The sequence below is a fragment of the Limanda limanda genome, chromosome 2, assembly GCF_963576545.1.
Source record: "Limanda limanda chromosome 2, fLimLim1.1, whole genome shotgun sequence".
Taxonomy (NCBI): domain Eukaryota; kingdom Metazoa; phylum Chordata; class Actinopteri; order Pleuronectiformes; family Pleuronectidae; genus Limanda; species Limanda limanda.
The window spans coordinates 22055711-22076761 of NC_083637.1; the positions used below are offsets into that span (position 1 = coordinate 22055711).

The 21051-nt window shown below is 41.3% G+C and overlaps 2 protein-coding genes across 3 annotated transcripts in view; both read right to left on the bottom strand.

Moving 5' to 3' along the window:
• The window catches only part of crebbpa (CREB binding protein a), a 45222-nt gene extending 34571 nt beyond the window's left edge, over positions 1–10651 (bottom strand). For both annotated transcript variants that reach the window (XM_061093930.1, XM_061093939.1), the window contains exon 1: positions 9753–10651. In XM_061093930.1, coding sequence (XP_060949913.1) covers positions 9753–9840 — 88 coding nt within the window. In that variant the 5' untranslated portion in view covers positions 9841–10651. The remainder of the gene's footprint in view (positions 1–9752) is intronic.
• Positions 10652–12045: 1394 nt separating this feature from the next.
• The window catches only part of adcy9 (adenylate cyclase 9), a 37547-nt gene continuing 28541 nt past the window's right edge, over positions 12046–21051 (bottom strand). Inside the window, exons 8-11 of the mRNA XM_061093040.1 lie at positions 19392–19534; positions 18629–18658; positions 17466–17742; positions 12046–17296 (exon numbers count right to left, since the gene is read on the bottom strand). Of these exons, the coding sequence (XP_060949023.1) occupies positions 16280–17296; positions 17466–17742; positions 18629–18658; positions 19392–19534 (1467 nt within the window). The 3' untranslated portion in view covers positions 12046–16279. The remainder of the gene's footprint in view (positions 17297–17465; positions 17743–18628; positions 18659–19391; positions 19535–21051) is intronic.

Genomic DNA, 21051 nt, shown 5'->3' on the forward strand with positions numbered 1-21051 from the left:
CCATGAAAAGGGGGAGGGGAGACACAGCTAGAGTACAGCTCTACTCTTTTTTTTCAGTGCTATTTTACCCATATTTCACTGGTTACATTTGCTTCCGATTATTCCTTCCTTCTTACGATCTTTTACTTAATTAACCCCCTTTTTTACCTGACTGATTACCATAATGTTCTCTACTTTTTACTGCCATATCCCCTGTAGGTCCTGTCTGAGAGTTAGTGGTTATAAATACCCAGCAGTGGTCCAGACTGGGGCTGTCTGTCATTTTACCTCTGGTCTTAGCTCCCTGAAGGGACAGGTGCAGCATGGCTGCTAGCAGCCTTTCACTTACAGCAGGACAAGCAGGTTAGGTAATCTGTTCTCTGCATTACTATGAGGTTCCATGGATTGGACACGTTCAGTGTGTTCAGTATGCCAATTTTAAACTGGATGCAACATATGCATGGATACTTTGAAGGGATAGTTCACCTACTAAATCAAAATTCACTCATCTACTCACCACTATGCCGATGGAGGGTTTGGTGAAGTGTTTGAGACCACAAAACAATTCTGAAGTCTCAAGGGTAAACAGTGTTGCAGCAGAATCCAATGCAAATGAGTTAACTAGTGACCAAAGCTTCAGACGTAATAAAACAGTAAAACAATAGGATGCCTCCATACTTCTCGTGTGGTGTCATCCAAGTGTCAACAAGCCCTGACATCCATATTCGACTCAAAACTAGGCCATCTACATCGTGTTTTAAGCCTTAAAGTCCACCAAGTGGCTAGGCCAGAAGATATTGGCGGACATTTAACATTCATGACACACACTGACACTAACACAATCATTAACTCTAACAGCAGGATGCTGTGCGTTAGGAGACTCTCCACAGTTTTAAGTGAAATCATCATCTTTTAACATCTAACGTATGGAGAGTAAAAAAAAAAAAGGATCACAAATGAATATAGAGAATTTACATAACAAAACAACTCAACTACTGCTTTTAGGCCTGAAGTTGCTACTTTACCCGAACATTCTGAGTTCAAGCAAACCTAGTCTTTGACTGTTGATGATCTGCCAACTACAGAAAGAAAGATTATGACTACTTGATAAAGGTAGAGGTAGGGCTGGGCTAATAGAAAAAATCTTAGAACAATATCTTTTTTCATATCAGTCGATAGCGATATATATCGTGTGTAAATCAAATAACCAGCAACTACATTTTTTGCGCATTTGTGTTTATGTACAATGTTCTTATGCTACTAACTGTAAGGGTGTTTATAATGTACATACTCAGCTTTTTTGTATTACATTTTGTCTTCTATTGCCTTTTTATATATTTTCATTCTCTTGTCTACATCATTCTGACCTGCCTACTGCAGTAACAACTGAATTTCATTTATGTGTCGATAAATAAAGTTTTATTTTATCTTAAATCAGAACCACTGCACTGAGGCGCATTGCTCCGCTGTTTTCTAATCATCACATTTAGAACTCACCTTAAGAAAAACCTACTAAAATCATATTTATGTTCATGAATAAACAGGGCGAGGCTTCTTCTGCAAATATATTCACACGGGATATTCATCATCTAGTCCTTTATTCTAAAAAAAGTTTTATTAAGTGCTGAGAAAAATGTATTTAAAAATTGCATAAAGCAGTGGTCACCAACCCTACGATCGCAATCGACTGGTTGATCTCGACAGTCTTCACTGTCGATCCCCGCTGACTTGCGCCGCAGACCAGCCTTGTGTCGTTGTCTGTTGTTCGCACTGACCGCATGTCGGCTACTGGTTGCGGAGTTGCTGGTAGATCTACTGTGTTTCCTTCAATACAAGTCATATTATGTACTAAACTTGACACCAGGGGCCTCATTTATAACCGTTGCATACACACAAAACAGGGCCTGAAAGATGCGCATGCCACGACCCACGCAAAACTTGGAATTTATACAAACAAACAAACAAACTTAACAAGAGAATGTGCGCACTTGGAAGCCAACTCTGACCCGTGCGCGCGAACATTTTGGAGACGGGAGAATGACCATGCAGATGTGAGTTGGTGAACTGAGGCAGATTATGGATCCACTTCATCATTAACATTAAAACCCACAGCGTTACTTGTGCTCACGCAAAAAACAGTTCCATGAGAACCTTCAATTAAAAATATATATATAAACAACTTACCCCAAATTACGTTCAGATACTATTAAACAGCGGAGTTCCAGAGCAGAGTCGTTTAGTTTTTAATAGTTCATAACAATGTGCATGTATCATCAAGAACAAGTGTGTGTTAAATCTCTGCAGTGAATGTGACTGTGCCATCAGGCACACAGAGCGCACTGGAGATCCCTCACAAAGCATAAAGAAAAACTATTCACTTTCCAAATAATATCCCAGAGTGGAGGTTTGGATCCACTGATGTGTGAAGTAATCGGTCCGATTGCTCGAAATATATAAATACTGCACTGACATTTGTGCGTAATGCTGCGTGATGGATGCACTGGCACTAGAGGAGTGCAGGAATGGAAGGATTTGGAGCGTCTAGAGATTACAAAGATTTCCTGTCCCATAATAATGACTGACTCACAAACTGATATAGATTCTATAGATGTGTGATCATGGATCGTTGTGCTGAACTGATTCCAGTATTATACACATGACGGAATCATCCTAGTACAGGGGTGGGCAAACTTTTTGACTTGCGGGCCACAATGGGTTCTAAAATTTGACAGAGGGGCCGGACCAGGAACAGATGGATGGAGTGTTTTTGTGAACTAATAGAAATGACATGGAAAAATCATTACATGAAAGGATTTGGCCTTTACCAAGTAGCAAAGCACTTATTTGCAAGGCCATTTAACAAAAACTCGTCTTCAGAGAAAGGCTTGCTAGCCTTTGCTATTTCGAATGCCCCCCAAAAAACATGCCTTGGTAGATGACTCTTTAATTGCAGTTTGTCTGTGAAAAAAAATGTTGCTGTCTGTAAATTAGTCGCCAACCTCTGAGCCGCAGCCACCCGTTCTTGCGTTGACTGCTTGCTAGCGTAGTTAGCATGCTTCGTAGCAAAGTGACGGCTGATGTTGTACTCCATGAGAACTGCGACAGTTTCTCTGCATATCAGGCATAGAGCCTTCGATTGGACTTCAGTGAAAAAGTATTTTGTTGTTGACTCTGTGTTAAACACTCGGCACTCATTGTACACTTTTCGTTTCCTTGATCCTCTCATTTTACAGAAGGGCTCACAGGGCAAAGGGAAAAAGTGAAGGGAGATCATGCGCCTTTTCAAGCCCTATACACCACACTCCCGGGCAAATTTAATTTAGCTGACGCTTTTATCCAAAGCGACTTACAATAAGTGCATTCAACCCCGAGGGTTCAAACCCAGAACAACAAGAATCAGGAAAGTATGATTTCTTCCTGAATAAAGAAAAACTACAAACTGCTATAAGTACGAGCCATTTAAAGGGACTCTCACCTTTGTTGCATTTTTACACTTTTTTTGGATAAGGTTAAATTAGTATTAATAAGGTAATGACACTCTAAAATGCAAGACAGACCCACCAGGAGTAAAAACAAACAATTATTTCACTCTCATAATATTTAGTGAAAACTTCAACCAATAAAATTCTTCGGACCGAAGGACCTTATTGGCCGACAGACCTGTCTGTTTGCTGCATGGACATGCAGGTTTTCCATCTGCTTCTTGTGGCGCATTCGGGCCCGCGTCATCAAGGCGCGTCCTCAACGTTAAATGTATATAACTTACCGGTGCTTCTGAATCCGAATCCATTGCTTTGGTAAACAAAAACTCACGTGCGTGCGCGGAGGCAGTAGGTAGTAAGTCTGCTTGTAAATAAAGTTTCTTCAAAAAAATAAAAACACCGGGATGGTTGTAAGTCTGCTTGTGTAAATAAAGTTTCTTAAATAAAACACCGCGGATGGGAACGAGGGGGTGGGGCATTGGAGGAAGGCGGGATGATTTGAATGTGCTGTAATTCTCAAATGCAACAAAGGTGAGAGTCCCTTAAAGTGCTACTAAATTGATGGTTTCAACAAAAAATAAATAATAATAATTTTTTTTTTTTAATAAATTTGGAAAAGTTCGGCGGGCCGTATTAAAAAGCCAAACAGGCCGTATATGGCCCGCGGGCCGTACTTTGCCCATGTCTGTCCTAGTACAAACATAAGTTCTCACAACTATGGTACATAAGCCGACAGGTATGGATGGTTCAAATATGTACAGACGATACAAGTTCCCTCACATTCTGAGTGTGATTTATGACCACAAACCGTATGTGCTGCCACGCCCACCTCAACAGACACACCATGCAAACTCTCGTTGGTGCAACAGTTGCCTTTTACTTTTCCAACTAACTCAGATTTAAACCTGTAATATATAGTGGTTATTTCCACACAGGATTCAGATGCAACAAGTTGTGTACACAACATTGATACATCATCGCCTATTAACATGGTTTTTCCTGCATAGAGAATTGTGAGGCGGCCGCGTTCCTCAAATTCCGCCTCACGACAAATTTCTTGTACTTGGAAACCGAATATAGTTGTCATCCAATTATATGTAACAAAAAACTTGGGAAATCATCATTTCCATACAAATGCTGTTGTAATAATGTGGTTGTAGTGATTCATTTAGGGTCTTATCATCCATGTTTGATCATAAAAAAAAGTTTTTTACAGTGTTTTCTTGCTCTGACAGTAATACATACATACATATACAAATTCATTTTTTACCCAGTTGACGATTGTGTGGTGGTCATTTCAAACAAAATTACAAATCTACATTTAACTGACAGGCCGGCATAGTCTGAGTGTTTCTCTCTGTATATTTGGTGTCTCTGTTTGCATCTGCCAGTCAGCGCAAGGGCCAGAGAGAGAATATTGTTTATCCATATGAACTTCTTGAAAACCTAATTTATTTTATGATACCCATGCTATATGCCTCATTAATCACCAATTACCAAGTACACGTATTGACATGCACTGGAATGAGAGAGGCCATCGCTCCAAATGAGAAAATATGGGGAGGGAGGGACACATTTAAAGAGAAGAGTTATAATAATCATGCAAAGCTTCCATTCGAGTCTTCATACAACAACTGATAGAGATGTGTTATCCAGCCAAGTGCTTAAGGCCTAATCAGAATTACTAAAAACTAACAAAAGTAGCAATGAGGGCTGCACCAATTGATTATTTCCTTATCAATTAACGTTTGCTTCAATATATCAAATTACTTTGGTTACTCAATTAATATAAGAACTTATTAAAAATTAAAAACGTACTTAAAAATCATCTAGCCCAGCCTGAACTGCTTCTCTGCAATTTACAGTCCCATACAAAATCTTTCCAAAATAAAATTTGTTAATCAATCTACATTAAGCAGTCGAACAACAAAATAAACGAAAATCAAACTAGAATTCAAGCAACTTTCTAGAGGAATATCAAAACACTGTTAATTCAAGTTTAGCAGTGCATCAACAATGTTTATTAATAATGTTCACACTGATCTCACGGGTACTCTAAAAGTCTTCTTCTAAATAGTGCTTAATTTTAGAAGAAAATGTATTAAAGAATTCTTTATTCTTAATATATAACCACATTTCACATATAAAAACGCAACATCCATAACTAAACAGCTTTAAGGTCTTTTCTCTTTGTTCCTTGTTCAGTGAGAGAATTGAACTCTACCGTGGGCTGCCAGGATTTACTACTGTAAAGACAGAAAAAGCTGCGCAGGTTAAAATAAGACTACCGTAAGTGAGAGAAAAAATGCCAGGTTAAAATAGAAACGCTCCATCACAATCTAATAACAACATCTTGGTCCGTGTAGAGAGGCTTCTGAGTCGCGTCAAGACCAATTAGAAAAATAAGCTTAAACACACGCTCACACAGAAGTTGCATTGAAAGAGATGACCTAAAATTACCAAATACCCCATGCAACAAACTAATGAATAAAGATTACCAGTTAACCAGTAAATAAAGATGAGACGCTGTCATGAACAACTTGCATAGAAGGGTTTGTGGGTGCCCACACTGCCCACCATCTCCCCTCGTCTGCTCCCTCTTGCTTTTTCTGGTTGCTCACATGCCGTAGCATAAATGGCTCCATTAGCAGCTGCGTCATGAGCTCACGACCTGCCTGCTAGGCATTAAAAGTGCCATTTACGCAGTGGAAATTTAACATTCGGGTGTTGGCGGTGGAAGTCGGGGTTACTGACATGACCCTGACTAACACATGGAGTTGAATTAAGATCTGAAAGTCAAGAATTAAATATTATCTTGAACGTATGATTTGCTACAACTGTGGTTTTGATCCACATAAAGAACCCTGAAACTCATCCTACCCACATAAACTCTGATTTAACCAGAGAAAGAAAGCTCTACTGGCTAAAGTCAATAAGCCATTAACAGACTATTAATTAATTTTAACAACAGACATTGCCCCAAGTTCTAATGAGTGGCGCTACGTATGAACAGGGGGAAGCTAAAGGGAGTTGAGGGACCCTGAGGGCTGACAGATGGCCTCAATAGAAGGACAGGGGGCACGTGTTTACCCTCTGCCACAACAATTTATAGGAGCCTCCCTAAAACACAAACCCAGAATACATAAAAACATAACAGGCCCTAAAGGCAGACAGTATCTCTACCGCTCTCACATAAGTACACCAAGCACAAACCATCTACAATGTGCTATATTTCACTCCAAAATGGGACACACAACTCAAACTAGGCTCTACTGCAAAAGGCAACGGCCAAAGGTCAGGGCCAAGGGGTGCTGCGCACAAAGCTCCGGGCATGACAGTCATCAGAGTGAATGCCAACTCTTTATCTGCAGTAATTTATGGCTGATGGTAGTGTTGCCCAGTGCTGTCCCATGGGGTCTGTTAGGTCCCAACTGCTTCTGGCAAAAGCTATAGATGAGGCGGGGCAAGTTTAATGATTGATTACTGTAGACATGTGGTGCCTTTGCAATGTGTGACGGGCGTTGTAATTCATTGTTGATGGGACTTGTTGTTGAAAGGCTGTCCAGTGAATTATTTTTCTTCCAAACTAGACAGAAATGAATTCAAAGAACAACGCATGCCATTTGAAATATATACTGAATAAAACGATGAACTACAAATATATTACTTTATCTAAACATGTACATAAAATAGTATAAAGCCGTTTTCAGACATGACATCTGGGTGAAGTCTGGAGAATTGGCTACTAAGTTTACCCAGAGTCTGCTTTCACCTATGCACAACACAGTGGAAGGTTTTCTGTACAGACGCGTTCACAACAGCAACAAATCCTCTGCATTATTCAGGCTTGAGGTGGAGCAGCCAGTGCAGGAGACAGAGAGGAAGTGACATATTACCTCCGCTGTGGGGATCACGTGATTTTGTTTACAGCGCCCGGACGTCAGCTATTATCACCACAAACCTTCTTGACATCTTCATCAGTGTCCTCTACACGTGCGTCACCACTATTTCAACGGGAGATGTTTGTTTTCTTTTTGTGCCTGTCGCGTGCTAAGCGGTCATCAACCTGCAGTGAATCCAGCTGGAAATCCATGAACCTCTCATGGATTTCTACGGACTTTATACCAGGAGGTCAGGTGGATTTAAGCAGAGACATTTGTGTTCACACATGCACAGAAATAAGAAGGACCTGTCCAGTTAATGTCTGAAAGCAGCAGATGATTCTAAAACCTACTCAATAGGCATGAATACAACTTTTTCCCTTAAAAAAGATGGATGGATAATGATGGCCCTATTTTTTTGCAGTGTTGAGCTTTAATCAGTGTTTTAGCATTGATTACTAGGACTTGGGATTCAAAACTCAAGCACTGACTGCATTCAGACTCGGGCGTTTGACATAAGGATTCTGACTTTTTAGAGCTAAAATACCTACAGAAACGCCAAACCTTTGCTGATCTTAAGTCACATTCAGACTTGATAGCTCAATACTCTGATAGAGGTAATGGGGACTCCAGTTGGACTCACTCAAGGACTGGAGACTAGAACCAAATTCATGCTTCTGCGTCGAAGCTACACCGTAAGTACGCATGTAGCCTCTGCACGGGGCCAAGCATTCATAGCTGTGCATAAGTGTGTGTGAGTCACGCTGCAATTACACCGCCGAAATGCTGTTGGCGGTACGGTTTCTATGCTGGTGCTGGTGTATCTTCCACTTGGGCAACTGTGTAGCTTTGACACAGAATCATGAATTGGATAAAGTCTCCTTAAGTTCATTTTAATATCAAAAACATCAACTGGTGCAGAGGTAACAGTGTTGTGTGAAGATATTCTTATGTCTTAATTTAATGAAATAAAAGATCCACCCATCTGTCTAAAGTATTTCTGCTAAAGTCCCAACAGCGTCTAGTACACAGTCTAGCATACAGGAGTTGGCTGCTGATAAAGCTTTTGCTGCCGCAGAAAAAATAAATTCCTAACAACTTCTTTAACTCAAATAAATCAGAGAATCATCTGTAAGGCAGCCAAGAAATACATGTCACAGAATAGCATATTATCATATCAGAAAGTCTGAAGATAAACCACATCAAAAGAGAGGCAGGAACTTTTGATAAAGTATGACTGCAAACAATGTTATACTCTTCATATACTTCAAGATGTAAATATTCAACAACAGTACTAAATAAGACAGGGTGCGTCTTAACATCAGAAATGCATGCGTCTTGAAATACACACATCTCTTAAGAACCTTCAGCAACTGAAATATTTACTGTACAATCAAAAGCAGCAGAGTGACATCCACTGGGGTGTGTGGCTTCATAGCCTAGGGTTGCTGGGGCCATGGAAATGCCCGAGTTTGAGTTAATAAATGTTTATACACTTGGTACCTGAAGAAAGCACCAGTATCAAACACTGTTAGCAACCACCCCTCTCCTCCCTAGGCCACTAAGGTCAGATCGACAAACTAGACAGACCTAAGCACTGAACGCATTAATAAAACGTAACCCCTTGTCTAATTAATGAATCCACTTAAGAAGCTGCTGCATGTCAGATGCACACTATACAAATGAACTGCAATGGCATTTGATTTGAGGAGTGGTGGGATTGTTTAAGCCCAACTGTGCATTGTTTTGGAATGGGAGACGATCAGAGTCCAAGTCATCTCCAAGACCGTGTCTCCATCGTGTCGTCGTTACCTGCGGTTCTGCATGAAGTGTTGCTATGCAGCTTCATCAGAGCCGGACGATTGTCTCTCACACACCAACTTCCCGACTCAGTGTTGACAAAATGTACTGTGCTGCTAGCTAAGACATACGTATTCTTATTTGTCGGTGGCTACACCTTAAAATAAATAAACATACAGAGGCAGTGTGGGAGCAAGAAATCCAACTTTTCAGAAGTGGTGTTTTAGACTACTGTCGTTTGGTTGGGTTTGTCAAACTGAACTGCGTGTTAGTTAATGGAAGCATAATCACATAATGATTGTTATTAAACCTGCATTACAGCGAGCCACACGACTGACACGCACAGGGCAGGTCCTTTGCCATCGCACGCTCCACAGAAGCGAACCACAACACTGCAGCAAATGAAACGAAACGACAGAAACTACTACAGCTCAGCACACCTAGCTGCCCGGCTAACTTCACACTGTGCGGCGAGGCTGGCCCGTCAAGTCAAGAAGTACAGACCGACCGGGAGTGGTGTGTGTGTGTGCGTGTGACTGCGTGTGTGTGTGTGTGACTGCGTGTGTGTGCTCGGGGTGTTTGCCCGAGCAGGCGGTGTCGAGGCCTTTACCTTGTGCATCAGCCGCTGACAGGGCAGGTGAATTCAGCCTCGGCCGCTTGGAGTTGGGAGGTCCGACGTCCAGCAGGTTTTCAGCCATAGTCGCCCTCTTGTCCGGCCGCAGGATCAAAGCCGATATAGTTGAGTTGTCCGTGTGACAGGGAAGTTGTTCTATCGACACAAACCTATCCAGTTAGCACGTTAGCAAGCCGACAGCCTGCTAACGTAAACTAACTGGTGAGTAGCTTGCTAATTGTCCGCTACCAGCTAAGTTAACTGTTAGCGTTAGCTGCTCCTCGCCGTGAGAGTCAGTGCCTTTCAAAAGAGATGCAATAGCGCCCCGCTTCGCCACCGCCACTCACCCCATGATAATCCGACACCCAACACCCACATTATCATCGTTAATTCCCGCAGAATAAAATATCCCCCATGTACAGAGCCGACTTCACAGTGACGATGCGATAACATCTGGTGGATTTCGGCGCTCCGGGGGAAAAGTCGTAATTTCTAGAAGATCAAAGTACCCATTTTGCGTGACGTCAAATTTCTTCGTGCAAAAATCGCGCGAAGCTCCGCAAAAATGCACGACTGCATCAAAATGTCGTCTTCTTGCAAATCCTCTGGAAAGCCCCGAGCCGGTCTCCGCTGGTCCTGGTAAACACGGCTGCTCCCGGACGGCGACAGGGGCTGGATCGCCGCACTCTGACGGGGATTCACATATACGGAGCTTTTCTGTCCGACGACCACCGATCCAGTTCCCGATTTTTCGCTCAAAATGTCTCCGAGGCGACGTTAAGATGACGTGTCCCGTTGAAGGACGCTCACATAGCGCAGAGAGGACGCTCGATGTCCAGGTAAAAACCAGTTCTGGACAGAAATCCTAATTCCGAGCCACGACAAGATGGCGGCTGTTGATTCCTTTGATACTAAAAAGTTTTTTTCTTTTCCAGCTCGGAGGGGGAGGGGCCGCGCAATCACGCCCTACGTCAGAACACCGCTGCGGTCAGCCGCTGGGGGCGCTACAGCGCCGCAGCAGATCTGACCTGCAGCGTTTCCACAGATTAATTATTACCTTACAGTTAATATACATAAATAACACATTCCAAAAATAAATATTAAAAATGAAATGCTGAGTTTTAAATACATGAAAATGCATGTTAATTGTGGATTAACTTTGCACTGGACTATATGTTGTAAATAGACACATTTCTTATAACAATTAGTTATATTAAATTCAATAAAGTTGTGGAAAGTGAGTGATGGCAGTAGAGAAAAAGTTAGCCTAAACTGACATCATTTATTTAATTAAGCTGGAAGTAAAAAATGATAAGTGTATTATTAGTAGTAATGGTAGTGAGATAAGTATTATTTACTGTAATGATAATTGCTACTACAGATGCAGTAGTATATTAGGCCATGTCACTACTTCCTGCAGATGTGTACAGCTGCAGCAAGATATTTTCATCATTCGCTGGTCAAAAAAAACATCCACCCCTCCTGACATTTCCTGGAAATTCAGTCCAATTAACGTGCTTTGACAAAAACCCATCCTCACTTTATACTTCACAATGCACTCAAAGACTTTCTGCTTTGGGATTTGTTTCCCACCTACTGGAAAAAAAGATTCATTAAAGATCTACACACACACTTACTCAATAAGACACACATTGGATCAGTTTGATAATATGTGTCTCTTTTCATTATTTCTGGCAAAATCTGACACATGCACATGTATAAAAAAAAATCATATGTGACATAGAATAACTGCATATGTACAAACACAGTGCTTTGTGCAAATGTGTACAGATTACGATCATGTGTTTTGATAAATGATACATGGGTAATGTGCACAAAACATACAAAATACATCTCATTCATAGACATAAAGCAAATACAAAGATTTAAAATCAAATAACTCATCTAAATTTTGTCCCAGTTTAATCTAAGACACATACGGTATTTTTAGTGAAGAGCGACACTGTTTTTTGATGGGACGCCTTTAGTGCTGATTAAACACTATATTCCATTATGCTTCTCTCTTGTATTTCTGTTTCAGAGCAGAATCGCACTTCTTCAACAATACGGGATTAATTAACTTCTCCTCAACGCACTGTTAAATTCATTGCATTTTCCCCCCCAAATACAGCACTGGACTTCTGGGTCCACTTCTTTCCCTCTAAAATAAACCTGGTGACACACACACACACAGTGTCAGAGAGGGACGACGTCCAAACAACCCAAAATGAGGGATTTGAGGAATCCCACGTGTAATGTTCAACATAAGTGAGGGCAAAATGACACCGAAATTAAATGAAAGTTTATGAGTATGGTACAGAATCAAGCTAAAATGTAGTGTGTCGAGCAAACAAGAAAATTGTCCATTCATACCCATGGGAACAAGAACACATTCTCCTCCCCCACAGATCACAGAGCCAGCAGTGTTCACCGTAATATTTTATTCATACGTGTGTACAGATGTGCGCTGTATTGGAGAGGTGGTGTGCCCATCAACCTGTGGAGTCCCACACCTCAAATCTACTATGGATTGTATCTGATTTATGGACAGCTACAGAGCAGTGGCCTGAAAATCCCAGAGGATTATCTCATGACATTAAGGCAGAAGGGTAATCTGTAAAACGTGTGTGCGTGTGTATGTGTGTGGGGGGGAGAAACCTTCCTTCACAATTAATACTTTGCATTCTCATTTGTTTCCATTACCATGTGTGTTGTGATTAATTAGGCATGAGCATGGTGACAATATGCATTATAATAGCGGAGTGAGAGATGTGCTTTTTGGAACGCTACTAAAAGCAGTGAAAAAGATTATGCAGAGCAGATCTGATGAAGCTATTTTTGTGTTATTCTGGGGACAGCTCCGATAGAGAAATGTCTTTGGATTTTTATGCTACTGGGGTTATCATGATTATTTGATACAGATAATCTGAGCTGACATTTCCATAATTCAAAAGGCACTGGTTGTGTATGTTTGTTGTGCACATTGGCAGAGGAAAACAAGGATGATCTTTAAGTTACAGACTTAGGTGGCTACATAAATAGAGTTATTTGAATGTTTTAATTACATCTTTGTATCTATGCGTGTGGTCATTGCTTCAAAAGGAAGATTATTGAAAGCCGAAATGTCGACCTGTCACTAAACTATGGTGGTGGTCCATATTTGCAGGATCATTTAGAAAATTTCAAACAGGATTTCAAACAGGATTTCAAACAGGATTTGTCTGTTCTCCCTTTCAAAGAATGCAACTTTGTGAATCCTCTACGGATAAGGCAGCATCAGCAAAATCACAGTTAAATAGAGGCCATACATTTGGTATGACATTGATTATTTACCTTTTGAATCACTTAACAGTAATCTCTCATGGGTGATTGACTTTGAATTGTAGTAATACTTAAATATCTTTCTCTTTCTCTCTCATACACACAGGGAAACAAGTGTTTTCAGGAGTAAAGACAAAGCATGAAGTGAGTAGAAGAGCAAAGAGAGCTTCAGACGTTCCAGGTATTCGATGGGGACACCACCATATTATTCCAGGCAGCCAGTTAATGACAGAATGAAGGAACTGGAAAAGAGCAAAAAGAAAAAGAAGATGGAATTTGTCCAATCAAATGCAGAAAAACCTGCACAACGAGCATAATTTCATCAAACATACAATCATAATCTACTCTCATTATGACAACAGCATGATAAAAAAAACGTTCTGAAAACCAAAGTACTCAAAAAATACAGTCAAAGTTTTAGGCACCACAAAACAATCAGCTACTTTAGGTTGCACTGCACCTATAGATCACTCAATTAAAGTGGCAAAATTTAAGTATATTGTTACAGTAGAGGCTCCCCTCAATGAAGGGGCATAACAGGGTAAAAGAGAAACGTCCCAGCCCTTCAACGACAAATCACACAGCCAAAGGCAGACAATACTGAGCTACTGAGTAAATCTAAAGTACTGGACGGACCGATGTTGATTTATTTTATTCAGCAATGAAGGCAAAGAATGGATCGTCCCTTAATTTGAGTCTGAGGTTCTACAGAAGAGACCGAGACCGTAGCTGATCTGTGCTTCGATGCAACCAAGAGCAACGTGGACCACCCTGTCATTTATCGAGAACTACGCAGTGATTGTCCCTCACAATTCACTTCCAATGCCTAATCCACCCTCAACATATTTTCTGGGTATCAAACTCTCACCCCACTGTGGCTTTTAAAGTTTAAGTCTGGTCACATTCTCTCTTTTTATCCCATGAAAAGACCTTAAACCAACAAGAAATCTAATGTAATTAATGTATCCAAAGCTGATATATTTAGATTCTCTGAGGTGCATTGTTAGTGATGGGAGAAAGACATGCTCCCTTCTTGACTAAATAAGGGGTCAGTCGTTTATTTTAGGTTAATCCCACATGCACTGTCCTGCTGCCATAAATACCAACTACCACAGCAAATCCACCACTGAAAATAGTCCCCTCAACAAATACAAAATGTACTTCCCTGGTGGCCTATGAGTTAAGGTGCTTCTGACCATAAACCACAGCATCCCCCAGTTCATGTATGTCCAGGCACCTTTGTTGCATGTCGTTCCTGTCATCACGCCCCAAAATACTAGGATGGAAAAGTGAGGAAGTGTTGAGAGATGCATTCACACTTTGTTGGTTTTGGTCTTTTCATTGAATTTGCAACAAAATATAAAATTTTTAGTGTGTAAAAAGGTTTTAGTTAGCGTTTTTTTATACAGCACAGCAGCGTACAATCTAGCCTGTGAGGCTCTGCTCCAATAAAGATGTTCTGACACTGGAGCAACTTATTACAACTGAGTATTAGGACAAATTAAAGGGGTAAAATCTGACAATTGAAGAATTAAGTAAGCATATAAGCTGCATAAAATGTTAGAGGGGGGATATCAGAAGATCAGCCTATGTTAATATGAGAAATGTGAAGCACCTTGTTAAGTTGTACGTCAGTATAAATTTTACAAATACTAAAATATTTAATCTTTTGTCAGCACCACATTATCTCAAGTATCAGGACTTTGAACAGATTTTGTAAGAAAGTGTGTTTATTCCAAAGAAAGATTCACTCAGACGTTGCTTCCATTGTGTGGGGGAAAATGCTTGATAACGTTGGTAACATCTGTGTGAGTTTTGTACTTTCTCTAGAAACTGTGAGATAAGTGATCGAGATAAGGATCCAGAAGGAGGGAAACTCAAGCGAGCATTCTCCTTGCTGCTAAATTTTTGTTTCCTTATTCTCATACTATTATGACTTATTTGCCATTGAATTACAGCTGTACTCATATAATACTTTGTTTTCATTATTTTATGAATTTGTCCTTATAATATTACAAAATTCTCGAAATCTGACATTTATTTAGTTTTTCATCAATATGACTGGGATACTCCATCATAGATTATAGTGCAGGATTGGTTTGATAAGTTTCAGCAAAATCCAATTTAAGCATCAACTAAAGTTGATCACAATTGCCATCTGTTTTTTGACTAACATACGTTTTTACAGCCACCTCTTTGTTCTACGTGGGGTGAGAGTCTGTTACTCAAATGTGGAATAACCCCTAAAGCATATTTAAAGTGCCTTTCTACTTTTCTTACGATCTCACTTTTAAAAAAATCACATTTTCTTCCAAAACTGTATTCCCTTATCTGATTTTGTGCTTTTGAATGTACTTGTTGTGAAAGAAAATAACTCTTGTTAAAGCATCTTAAAAGCCTTCTCCCGGTAATAACTACCAAATACAAGTGGTAGAGAAAAAAACTGTGCAAGACCTGTGCTTAAAATGTGCATTTAGCTGCTACACAAACTAAAATCTATGCAGCTTGCTTTGTAGCATTTGAGTCTAGGACAAATGAATAATGTATTAAGCCCTCATGTCAAAGCACAACATATAAATTAACACTGCTTCATGTGATTCCCTCATTCTTCCCTTAGTTTTCCTGCTCAGCCCATCACGCTGCACTGGCACTTATAAAGAATCTATTTTTTTCCCTTAAGTATAAGGTCAAGGCTTTGATCAAGTTTGAAGAAATGATATGCCGTGACAATAATGATTCTTTTAAGAAATACTTGCATTGAAAATAAGAGCATGGAGTAAGAAACCACAGCATCTTCCGTAGTCTAAGATTGATAAAACTTTGTTCAGCATTCATATTTGTTTGTTCACTTTTCTAGTCCTGAAGGCACTTGATAACAATAAAAAGAAAAAACATCAACAACATCTCCAAAAAGTCTTCTTTTCCCTCTTAATCCCTTTCAACCTTTTCTCCATAATAAACGGCTGTGCTCAACACAGGTCTAACCCACCCCAGCACTCAGGCAGCATTCCTGTAAAAGATGTTGTTGGCCACTTTAATCGCCACTGTGGCCACTGTTGGTGTTGGCGTGATTAACTCCCACTTCTTCAACCATGCTGAAGACACTCTGTCTAATGGGAGGGACGTCCTGCCCTGCACCTGCAATCAGTCCTGGGGATGCAGATCAGGGACAGGAGACAGGGGGGAGGGGAGAGGAAGACGGATCAGAGACGAGCATAAAACTCCTCGTTGAGTTTTGACAGCTCAGTGGCTTCCTCCTCTTCGTCCTCCTCCTCTTGAAGTGCGAGAGGAGCAGGCTGCTCCTGGGAGGGCATTTGTGCAGCACTAGGTTCTGGGTCTAGTTCAGAGAGGGGAGGGGGGTGAATGTCTGTGGCAGTCGGCTGCCCGTGGAGTTGTGGAGCGTCCCTATATCCTTCCTCCCTCATCTCTGCAGACTGAGCTGGGACAGGCTCAGGCCCTGCTCCTGAAGGCTGAGGAGGAGAAGAAGAGGAAGAAGAGGGAGGAGAACCTGCTGCCTGGGGAACAGATCCTGAAGTCTTATTGGCCGGTAATTCCACAGACGAGGGTCCTTCCCCGATGGCTTGCTCCATGCACTCTTGCAATATACTTTCCCCACTTTTGGGGTATAGAAAGGTCCTCATTTGACCTTTGCCCTTAACATTCACAGTTCCTCGATAGTCAAACTCCAGCCCCATGGCGCTAAGCATAGCGTGGCTCTCCTCGCTCACCTGCACCCGACACTCGACACCCGTGGAGTCCATGCGGCTGGCGATGTTGACCGTGTCTCCCCAGATGTCATAGAGCAGCTTAGTGGTGCCGATCACCCCGGCGGTCAGTGGCCCGTGGTTAAATCCAATACGGAGCTTGAAACCGAAACCGAGCATGTTCTTGTTGAAGTCGTCCAGGACGCCCATCATCTCCAGGGCGAAGTCGAAGAGGGCCCTCAGGTGTGCGTGCGGAGAGTCGTCCTCGTTCTCAGCCAGCTGCTGGACGTTCAGTCCCGCCGCCGCCATGTAGGTGGCGCCGATTGTCTTGATTTTTTCCACGCTATTGAATTCAGGTTTGCGAAGGAGCTCGTCGAAGTCTCCAATGAGCTCGTTGAGGACACGATAGCACTCTTTCCCACCCTCGTAGCTCTCTTCATAGAACTCGCTGAAATTCACAATACTGGCGAAGATCACGCCAACACTGTTGTGGTTCTTGGAGTAGCTCTGGGTCACCTGAGGAAACAGAGACAGGAACATTATTTGGAGAGAAAATAAAGGCTACATTTCCTGTATTAACAATAATCTTTTTGTTTTCTTATTAAAGCTAAGTGTTCCATTTTCATCTATTCTGTCCTTCATTCCAGAAAATAAATAGGAAAGTCTGTCAAACAACAACAAAAACCTTGAGCTGGTCAGCGACATGGATGGGGATGATGTTGCCCAGGAGCCACTCGGCCTGGTCGCGCATCATCTGGATCTTGGAGCGATGTTTGTCAGCCTCCACGTTGCCATGGTAATGGAGACGGTAGCTGACCTCAAACTCCCGGTTGAGGAACCAGACCAGCAGAAGAAGCAGGAAGAAAGCCAGGACGGCCTCAGGGACCAAAAGGTCGAGAGGTCGTGGGAGAGGGTCAGGGCCTGATTCTGAGCCGCCATCACTCGATGTGGAGACGTTCAGTCTGAGCGAGGAAACAAGGAGAGAAGTGATCAGAGAAATGTGGGAATAAAGCATGATGATGAACGTTACTAGGAGGTGACAGCAGAAGGAAGCAAAGGAGATACAGATATTTCCATAGCAGAGTTTATTGTGCCATAATGTGTGCTAAATCTGATCATGATGGAAAATTTGCGGTCCAGCCAAAATTTAGAGCAATGTTAAAACTCATGGTGGAGCAGGGAGAGATACAAGTTTCTCCACTGACCTCAATAAATCACACTCAAGTGTTCAAAACCAGGTGACATTTATACGTCCGTATAGCCACTGTTTTTTAGATCTTTCATTCGTTATTTAAAAGATATTTAATGTAAGGAGAGATTCTAAGCGTGAAAGGGAGAGAGAGAGACGGGGAAGACAAGCAGCAAAGGGACACTTCAGAGGACGCAAGCCTCAGTACACGTCCACCTCTGAGTGAATTAAGGGAAGTAGAAGTTGATGAGGGCTAAAATTATTATATTCATAGACAGACGGACTGGACGGATGGACAGCACAAACGTTTTGATTACAACCTTTGCACCAAAACTCACTGCATTATAAACTCTGGGCATTAAAGCCTTGTGCTCAATCAATAGAACAAATTAGATAAACTTGTGGGTCTAATACAAATTTCAGGCTGTGAGGCATTTTCACCACTATTGACATTTAGCAGCCATAACTGCTCGTGCACACACCGAGAGACGGAGAACGAGAGAGAGCAGGGGAGAGGGAATACAGAGAGGGGAAGCAGGAGAATGAGTGAAAGCCATAGAGAGCAGTAGTTATGAAAAATATAAAAGAGACGTGGCTCATGTTGACCCCTCAAATGTCACTCATCCATTGAATCTCTCTGTTTCCACGGAGACACTCACCCATGAACTGGCAAGTTGTTATTACCGGACCTGAAAAAGACAAGAGCGGTGTCGGGAGAGAGAGGGAGAGAGCATTAGTCTCATAAACACACAAAAATAACACATATGAGCTCACGTATATTACAGATCCTGAATTTAATTCAAATTATATCCTCTTTACTGGCTGAGGAACAGGATGATGTTTGTGTTGAGGTAAGCTCGTATTCATGAGAGAGGTTAATAAAGAGGCATATATAGGAAAGTTAAAACACAAAGCTGCGAATTTGTGTTTTCAAGTCAACTTAACTATGTTTTATTCCTTAGAAGCAATGGACTTTTATAGAGCTGCATGATGATGATCACACACACACACACACACACACACACACACACACACACACACAAACACAAACACACACACACAGACACACACACACATTTCATAGTATTTTAAATACTGTACTGTATTAAACTGTACATACTGTGGACAGTATACCAAGTGTGGATGTATACAGATGCATGCAACAACAACACACCCACACACAGAGACACACACACTATAGCACATGATATTAATATGTACTTAATACTTTCTAGTTTGATCCATATCCCATTCACTAACATGGAGGAGGCAGGATGACCTCTGACCTCTACTGCAGTCAGACACAAGGTGGCGATTGAAAGGTTTTGGCTTCACTTTTTGGGGCGCTGTCATGTTAATCATTTTTGTATACAGTCTGTTTTTGTGTATGTGTAAATAAGGGGGTTGGTTGCTCCCCTGTACCTGTGTAAGGGGCTGTACAGCAGCATCAGCAGAGCGACCCCCGTCGCCGTGGCCAGGACCGAGCGCATCCAGAAACTGAGCTGACAGAAGTTACAGTACTGGATGATGGCCAGGATGGTGGCACAGCACAGGAACATGGTCACCTGAGGAGAAACACACCTAGCTGTTAAAGACGCTTAAGAAAGAAACAAAGGAAAAAATAACAGGGTTCCCCACAGCTTGATTCAGTGTGGATTACCACTGTTTACTTACCAAAATATTACTATATTAATTTAAAAAATATATGGAAAAATGTCTTTACGTTTCAGACTGTGGTATCTGCTGTAAAGAGCACATAATAATTAACAACAAGTAATATGGTTTTATATTAGTGTTGGTACACGGTTAAATCAGCTTATATTACCATGCAGCCTCAAATACATCAAACTTCTTTCATGCCAGTTCAAACTATGACTTTACTTTACTTTCCAGCTCATAACAATTGTATTTTTAAAATACCTTTTGTCACTAAATAACCTTTATTGGAAAAGCTTAAAGGCAATTTTACTTATTGCTGTCTATTCAGATAGAGTTCAAGTTTTGTGTTTTTTATTGGCGAGTATTTTTATTAGAATTAAAGATTTGTGAAAAGGTGAGTCTTCTTATAAAGACTGTATACTTTATTTGTGCACTGATCATAGTAGTATATAAAAAAAAATACTAAACATGCAAAGTTGCATTACTGTTTGTGAATGTATAAAGTATTTAGATTCAAAATGCAACAGTCAATCAGAAGTATCTCCGGAGACATTTTAACAATAGAGGGTCACGCCGATCATGGCTTAAAAAGACACATAGAAATCTGGTTGTAAATACAGTTAGTTCAGAATAAGAATACTACAATTGCACTACTTTTCAATAGGGATCAAAAATCTAAATCTAATGTTCAATATAAACCACATTTGAAATCCTAAGCTTATTGCAATGCAAAAATACTCTTCATTAATCAACCACAGGGAAAGATCCTTCAACATCAATGAAGAGGATTTGATGAGAAACATGCTGATGATCACACAAACACACATGGAGACAGAAGCAGTAACTTCACAGGTTGCTGAAGAAAAACCGAGAGTTTATTTTTTCCCTCTCATCCTTCTCATGTACTGAATCTCTCCCCCCCGTCACACCTCTCTCTCTCCCTCTAGCACCGTTATCAGGTCCCAACATCTTCCAACGAATTAACGTCCAGAAAAGCGATAGATCAAATTATCATCTCTCCCTGAGAGTAACGCTTTGATCCCTGCGCCCCGGAGAGACCGAGACACAGGAAGATTGAGACAGTGCAGGGTGGGACAGTCAACTGACAGAGAAATGGGGTGATAAAAAAATCCTTGAAAAACAGGACATCAAAACACCACACACATTGCGAGCAGCCGTTGGCTCAGAGGCTGGAAGGCCAGAGTCAGGCTCGCACAGAGTTATGGCCTTGACTCAAAAAAGAACAAAAAACGCTGCATTGAATGGCTGCTCTCAATCTCCTCAAACGCAGGACTCGGAGAAGGAGAAATGTCAACATCTCTGAAGCCAGAGTCCACAGCCGAAGCCTCCTGAAGCCTCCAAGCTGTTTTCCTTCGACAGGCCCTATCAGTGCTGATGCCAGCTAGTGTTTCAGCTGGTCTCC